General features: G+C 40.0%; 3 protein-coding genes across 3 annotated transcripts in view; 2 read left to right on the forward strand and 1 right to left on the reverse strand.

Moving 5' to 3' along the window:
* On the reverse strand, positions 36 to 2,462 carry LOC104735160 (GTP-binding protein At2g22870). Its single transcript, XM_010454890.1, has 4 exons — positions 1,813 to 2,462; positions 826 to 895; positions 484 to 646; positions 36 to 383 (listed from the first exon to the last, which is right to left on the reverse strand). Exons 1-4 carry the CDS (start codon positions 2,315 to 2,317, stop codon positions 165 to 167), a joined length of 957 nt encoding a protein of 318 aa, XP_010453192.1. The 5' UTR covers positions 2,318 to 2,462; the 3' UTR covers positions 36 to 164.
* On the forward strand, positions 2,701 to 7,185 carry LOC104735161 (beta-adaptin-like protein A). The gene is made up of 11 exons (XM_010454891.2): positions 2,701 to 2,929; positions 3,318 to 3,834; positions 3,936 to 4,060; positions 4,166 to 4,364; positions 4,613 to 4,841; positions 4,939 to 5,105; positions 5,210 to 5,419; positions 5,527 to 5,637; positions 5,725 to 5,901; positions 6,005 to 6,454; positions 6,706 to 7,185. The coding sequence occupies exons 1-11, from the start codon at positions 2,877 to 2,879 to the stop codon at positions 6,994 to 6,996; spliced, it is 2,529 nt and encodes an 842-aa protein (XP_010453193.1). The 5' UTR covers positions 2,701 to 2,876; the 3' UTR covers positions 6,997 to 7,185.
* Positions 7,428 to 7,890, forward strand: part of LOC104735162 (coiled-coil domain-containing protein 25) — a 3,601-nt gene continuing 3,138 nt past the window's right edge. Inside the window, exon 1 of the mRNA XM_010454893.2 lies at positions 7,428 to 7,666. Within this exon, the coding sequence (XP_010453195.1) occupies positions 7,554 to 7,666 (113 nt within the window). The 5' untranslated portion in view covers positions 7,428 to 7,553. The remainder of the gene's footprint in view (positions 7,667 to 7,890) is intronic.

Below are 7,890 nucleotides of genomic sequence, written 5' to 3' on the forward strand. Positions count from 1 at the left end.
AATTGTACCACGAATACAATAACAAAATCTCAGCGTTGAATTAATCAAAACACTGCTCACGTAATTGGTACACTAACTGTTTTCTTGTTGTTTTACACTAACTGTTATATAAGTTTTCTTCCTACAAAAGATAAAATAAATTGGAGAAGTGTGGGTTGGGTTTCTTAGTGTTTGAGCCAGTAGTTTCTTAGCTGAGCCATATGCAACAATATCTCGTCCCGACCTTGATTCGTTACACTGCTGGTCATAATCCATGGTGGTGTTGTCTCAAAGAACCCTTGGATCAAGTCTTGGAACTCCTTTATGTTCTCCTCCGGTCTCTTCCCTCCGTTTTTCTTCTTCTTCCTCTTGTCGCATTTCGTGAATATCATAGTCATTGGAACCTGAGATACGACGGAGATATGACATAATTAGTAAAGTTCTTGATCATGATGTCCAATTAATCGATTAAAGTGGGGTGCTAAGGTTTAGGTCCTTTTATACCTGGTTTTGACCAAGCCAGCTTGCGTAATCGAGATCAATTTGCTTTACAGGTATGCTGGCATCAACTAGCAAAAACACTGAGACCAGTGTTGAACGGTTTAGGAAATAGTCTTTGGTGAATTTGTTCCAGTCTTGTTTGAGTTCATGCGGTGCTGATGCATACCTGGATACATAAAATGTATAACTTTCAGTTTTCTATACTGAAATACTCCAAAATTCATTGGGGGCAGAAACTGTAATTGTATCCGACAAAATAAATAGAAATAGAATAGACAGAGACTGGCCAGAGCAGTTTTAAGGGGGTATGCCATGAAAAAACAAAATAATATCACTTAAACTTACCCGTAGCCAGGCAAATCTACCAAGTACCACTTGTCGTTGATCCGGAAATGATTAATGCATTGCGTCTTTCCTACATGTAGAATAGATTACCATAAATTATAACCAACCTACATGTAGCATAAGTACAAGCACGACATGGATGCCTATCAGTTTCCACTTATACGATCACGTCTATCAACCTTTCTAAGCAGTTCACTGTGGACGGAGTACTTGTGAATGAGAGATGTTTTATAAAATTTCCAGATTATGGAATATCCAATAGTCTCAACAATGAACCAGCTAAGAATCCAGATTTTTCAGTTACCATCCACATTTTTTTTTTCCCTTTACTCAATGAGTTAATGTGCATAAGCAAATCAGATTTTACGGTTCTTCCCCTGATCCCAGTTTCATCTACTCTAGTACAATAACTTGATAAGCATTATCAAATCTAACAGATCATAAGAACAAGCCGAAATCTCCACACTATATAGAACCAAAACCCATTTTCGTGAAATTACCATAGCATGGTCGAGCAAAAACACATTACTCAACGATGCCATCCTGTGATGCCATATATTGGATCATATCCTCGTCAACAGTATCCCATCTTCACGAGTACTAGGAACCAACAAATGCCGATGCTACAAAGCAAATCTGTTCAATCTAACCAAGTGAGGTCGTCTCTTGGTTCTGTCCTATTGAATATTGATTGACACTAACGACTCATTAATTCCCACTCGATGCCTCACTTGACCACTACAGAATTCAAATGCTAGCTGTTGGCTCCAGGATTAGAGTGGACTAGTCTAAGAGTCCCGGTTATAAGGGAATCACTTCAATCAATCAACTAACCTAAGCTTCCAACAAAAAAAACAAAACTTAATTCTCCTTAATGCTTTACCAATATTTCAATTCCTTAATCTCCTCCTCATGAACACTAACAACTAACTTGATCACTGTGTCTCCAAGATGTGATTCCTTAGCAAATAAAAAAACTAAGCTTACCAGGTTTCTTAGAAGTCAAGGCAAGGCGTTTCCTCCTCACCAACGAATTGAGAAGCGACGATTTCCCAACATTGGATCTCCCGACAAGCGCAAACTCCGGCAACCCATCGGCCGGACAATCCTCCGTCTTGACACTACTCTTCACATAATCAGCCTGAACCACCTGTGCGTCCCTGGCGTACTTGCTCAGCACTATATTCGAACCCTTCAGTATCCTCGCCGTAAGACTCGCCGGGTCGTCGCCGGATACATCCGTCTCAGGCGGAATAAAAAGCTTGTCGAGCGAAATCTCGACAGGAGCATCATCTAGATCGGATGAATCCGAGACAGGAAGTGGTATGGGTTCAACAGTGGCGAGATTCGATTTAGACGCGAATGAGAAAAGGGTCCGAGCTACTGTAACCGGAGGCTTAGGGTTCAGGAAATTGAAATGCGAAGAAGAGAGCGAGAATGAGGGTCTCGCGAGGATTGAGAGATGAAATCTTGGAAGCTGCGCTAAAATCATATCTGATTCTTCACTGTGATATATCAGTATACTCGTATGTGCTGTTTTGTTTCTCTTTAAATTCTGTGAGCAGCCATGGATGTAGGATTAAGCTTTACGGATGCTGGTGGAGTGAAGAGTAGTATCCGGAGGAGGCCAAGGTTTGTGAAAATATCCGTGGCAAAACGCATCGTTTTGGTGGTAATATAGATGAACGAGAACTTTCCTTATTTACAATTCGCCCGCTTTATTTCAACGATTGTAGCAATTCGCCCGCTCTCTTTGTTTCTTGATTAAAAACACTAGAGACAATAAAAAAAAAAGGGTAAATTAGAAAGAAAACAAAAAGTAAGAGGAGTATATAGCAAAGATTTAAGCATCACCTCTTCAAGCATCACCTCTTCAAGCACGGGAAGAGAGACTCAAACCAGTGAACCAAAATCTCTCTCAATTATAGCAGCGCGTGCTTCTGATCTCGGTGGGATCCTCTTCGATCGGCGACATCTCGTGGTTTATGCTCCGGTGGATCTCACCGCGTCAAAAAAAAAATAATTTTATCTGAACCGCAATCCTATTAGCCATGGCTCCTCCGGCCGCTTCGCAGCGTTATCCGTCACCGTCCCAACCTTCAGGGTAACTATCTATCTCGATTAATAGTGCTGATTGCTGAATAATTTCATCTTGTTCCGCTACATTCTTAAGATAAAAAAGCATCGATCAGTCTTTATAATTCGATCATCTCTTTTCATGGCGTGGTCGGTAAGCTCCTTAGTTCTCAAAATTATTCGATCTATAGTGTTCCTATACTAAATACAGAAATTTAGAAGCTTCATTGTTACGGATCTAGATTTAAGATGTCTCATGAGCTAATTGATGTCAAAGATAGCTACAATGTGGAATCAGACGCGGCCATTAGTTTAAATTCTCTGCCTTTAGATTATTATCACTTCGTATGTGCGATGATCTGATCTCTCTTTACTCATGGATGCGTGAACTGAAGCTAGAAATTGTTATTTATCAGGAAAAGTGAAGTGTCAGATCTGAAAACCCAACTCCGGCAGCTAGCTGGAAGTAGAGCTCCAGGAGTTGATGATTCCAAACGTGACCTCTACAAGAAAGTAATATCGTACATGACTATTGGCATCGACGTCTCATCTGTATTTGGAGAAATGGTTATGTGTTCAGCAACATCAGACATTGTCCTGAAGAAGATGTGTTATCTTTATGTTGGAAACTATGCAAAGGGTAATCCTGATCTTTCCCTTTTGACGATCAATTTTCTCCAAAGGGATTGCAAAGATGAGGACCCTATGATCCGTGGGCTTGCTCTGAGGAGCTTGTGTTCCTTACGAGTGCCAAACCTTGTCGAGTATCTTGTTGGTCCGTTGGGAAGCGGGCTCAAGGACAATAACAGCTATGTGAGAACCATCGCTGTTACTGGAGTACTAAAGCTTTATCACATCTCACCCTCAACATGCATTGATGCCGATTTTCCTCCAACACTGAAAAGTTTGATGCTTCATGATTCAGATGCTCAGGTTAATTTTGTTTGGTTGAATGCAGTTGGACATAGACTCTCGCTAGCAAATCAAATGTATTTTTATGATTTGTACTCTTATGATATAAAATATGCTGTCAGGTAGTTGCCAACTGCCTGTCTGCACTTCAAGAAATTTGGAGTTTAGAAGCAAGCCACTCTGAGGAAGCATGCCGGGAGAAGGAATCCTTGCTTAGCAAGCCAGTTATATATTATTTCTTGAATCGGTATGTCCTTATTCTCCTCCTTCCATTGTTTATCAGTGTACCTTGTTGTTGTAGTGGTATCTAAGAAGATAAAGCAAATTTTACCATTTTGGTGTTTCTTTGCAGGATCAAGGATTTTAATGAATGGGCACAATGTCTTATACTTGAGTTGGCAGTAAAATATGTGCCATCAGATAGTAATGATATTTTTGACATTATGAATCTGTTGGAAGACAGACTTCAGCATGCCAATGGAGCTGTTGTCTTGGCAACAGTCAAAGTGTTTTTACAATTAACGCTCTCCATGACTGATGTTCATCAACAGGTTCAAAGTCCATCTCTTTTATCCTTAACCATGGGAAATTATTCTTGATGAAATTATTTATCTGCGAAATTTCATGATAATAATTTTGTAAACTAGTTTCTACATTTTCCAAATAATGAAGCATTATATTACTTTTGGTATCATAGTCTGGAAGCTTGAAATATCAGATCTTAACAAACATAGTCATCACTGATTTGTTATCGTTTAAGATGATCACTGGCTAACTAATGCCAAATGATCTTGTATAGGTATATGAGCGTATTAAATCCCCACTTCTAACTCTCGTCAGTTCTGGAAGTCCAGAGCAATCTTATGCAATCTTGAGCCACCTTCATCTTTTGGTTGTTCGTGCGCCATTCATCTTTGCCGCAGACTATAAGCATTTCTACTGCCAGTACAATGAACCGTCATATGTCAAAAAGTTGAAGCTTGAGATGTTGACTGCTGTTGCAAATGAGAGCAACACTTACGAAATTGGTAATGATTTCAAACTTATGTCAATATGGAATCTGGAGCGAGAAACCCTCTCTTTCTGACTCTTTGATTCAACTAACTCGTAATTTTTCCTATTCAGTGACGGAACTGTGTGAGTATGCTGCAAATGTTGATATTGCTATTGCGAGGGAGTCAATTCGGGCAGTTGGGAAGATTGCTTTGCAACAGTATGATGTAAATGCGATTGTTGATAGACTTCTTCAGTTTCTGGAGATGGAAAAGGACTATGTGACTGCTGAAACTTTGGTAAAGTATCATATGAACTATTCAGGGAGATGATTGGCCATCACATTGGTACTTATATTGTTTACATTTTCATAACGAATCCACTTTTCTCGTTCCTCCTCTAGGTTCTTGTGAAGGACCTTCTAAGGAAGTATCCACAATGGAGCCATGATTGCATTTCTGTTGTTGGGAGTATTAGCAGCAAAAATATCCAGGAACCGAAAGGCAAGGCGGCTCTTATATGGATGTTGGGTGAATATGCTCAGGACATGAGCGATGCCCCTTATATTTTGGAGAATCTGATAGAAAATTGGGAGGAAGAACATTCGGCTGAGGTATTTAGGCTCTACTTTTCTGTTTTTCCTTGGTACTGAAATTATGTATGCGTGAGAATGCGGCCATGCTCATTCGTCTATGTTCCCAATTTTGTGCCATTGGGCAGGTTCGGTTGCATCTCTTAACTGCAGCTATGAAATGCTTTTTCAAGAGAGCGCCTGAGACTCAGAAAGCCCTAGGAATAGCTCTAGCTGCAGGCGTTGCTGATTTTCACCAGGTATCGTTCAGTCTACTCTTCCAAATTTCTCTTGTTTTGAAACCACTGGCCCATTAGATCACTTATCAACATTTACTGTTGGTGTAGGATGTTCATGACCGAGCCTTGTTCTACTATCGGGTTCTGCAATACGATGTACACGTTGCAGAACGTGTTGTGAGTCCTCCAAAACAGGCGGTTTCGGTCTTTGCTGACACTCAAAGCAGTGAAATCAAAGACCGTATATTTGACGAGTTTAACAGCCTTTCTGTGATCTACCAGAAGGTATATTTCCTGACTTTACTGCCAAAACCAATGTAGTAGTATGCAACTATTATTCAGAGGTGTTCTTTATCTGCTTTGATCGTAAACTCAAAAATTCTCGCAGCCATCTTACATGTTCACGGATAAGGAACACCGAGGACCCTTTGAGTTTTCAGACGAACTTGGAAATATTTCCATCACACCTGAAGCCTCCAGCGACATTGTTCCAGCTCAACAATATGAGGCAAATGACAAGGATCTGCTTCTAGGTATTGACGAGAAGGATGACAATAAAGGACTTTCCAGTAACAACGGTTCCGCTTACTCGGCTCCTTCATTAGAAAACTCCTCTAATATAACCTCACAAATGCAAGAGCTTGCAATCTCCGGCCCTGCCACATCCGCAACTACACCACAATCAAGCTTTGGTTTTGATGATCTCCTAGGTTTGGGTTTATCAACAGCTCCTGCTCCAACACCAACACCACCTCTTTTGAAACTTAACCCAAGAGCTGCTCTAGATCCAGGCGCCTTCCAACAAAAATGGCGCCAATTGCCATTATCATTAACACAGGTTTTTCCCACAACTTTTACCTTGCGGTGCTACATTTTTAGGTTCCAACTACATTCTAGCCTTATGAACGACGACAGTTTAACTGGCTTTTCTTCCTCTTTTGTCAAGATGCTTAACTTAGCATGAGCGTTTTTAACATTGGTTCATGAACATATTGCCTGCATTTCTTACACTGTTAGGTGCATATGTTCATAAAACTCTCAGGGATTTTGACTGCTGAGAGATTTTAACTTTCTTAAATTGGTGTGCAGGAGTGTTCTGTGAATCCCCAGGGAATCGCGGCCTTAACAGTTCCACAATCACTTATCAGACACATGCAGAGTCATTCCATTCACTGTATCGCATCAGGCGGTCAATCTCCAAACTTCAAATTCTTCTTCTTTGCCCAAAAGGAATCAGAACCATCGAACTATCTTGCTGAGTGTATCATAAACACTTCATCCGCCAAAGCTCAGATAAAAGTGAAAGCAGACGAGCAGAGTACGTCTCAGGCATTCACAACCGTATTTGAAACAGCCTTGTCAAAGTTTGGCATGCCTTGAGGAAGGGATTCAATAAAATTAAATCTCTATGTATCAATAGAATTCTCTGGATGGATCTCTACACTTGTTGAAAAATGCGATGAATACTTTTTGAGTTTTGTAGTCTCTCACCTTTTGATTTCCCCTAGTTCTTTGTGTTATAAAGATACTTTTTTTTTAGTTGTTCCGGAGAGGTACTTTTTATCCTTAGATTTGGCCATGTTGTTAACAACACTACTTCAATACACGTTGTAAGAGTCGACTTGTGGATATTGCAAGATCAATCTATGAGCATCACCAACATAAAAAATTGAAATCAAAATGTTTTAGGCCTCAAACGTAAGATTTGTATAAATGAGGGGCTAATTTGAAAAAATGATTTTTGTAACGCAACCTATGAAAAAAAGGTGTCAGCTGGTTTGGTTATTATGTATATAATAGTCGCGTGAGTTGAGTGGTTGCGATTTCTTCAATTTCGTAAACTTCTAGGGAAGAGAGGGGAGATAGGGAAAGTGAGAAGAGGGGGGAAACCCTAGATTCGATCTCCATTCGATTTGGTTCGTTCTCGAATCGAAGCGATGGTGTTCTACTTCAAGGCCCGACCTGATGCTGGCGACTACACAATCTTCATGGGGCTTGATAAGTTCGAGAACGAGGAGCTCATCAAGTACGGCTTCCCTGAAGACGTCTGGTAAGCTATTTTTTCCTTTTTTTTTGCGACAAAGATTTCTCGATTTTTCCCGATCATCGTTTTTTTTTTCTTCCTGAACTTATAGCTCGTATCGATTTTTAGTTTCGGATGGCTCAATTGTTTAATTAGTTGTCTTTTAATCTAATTTTGAGGTTTGTTGTCTTTGTTTATATGGTCAGATGTTTTGTTATATCATGATCTATTGTTTATTTATTAATTGTGGT

The sequence above is a fragment of the Camelina sativa genome, chromosome 13 (genome assembly GCF_000633955.1).
Source record: "Camelina sativa cultivar DH55 chromosome 13, Cs, whole genome shotgun sequence".
NCBI classification, from domain to species: Eukaryota; Viridiplantae; Streptophyta; class Magnoliopsida; order Brassicales; family Brassicaceae; genus Camelina; species Camelina sativa.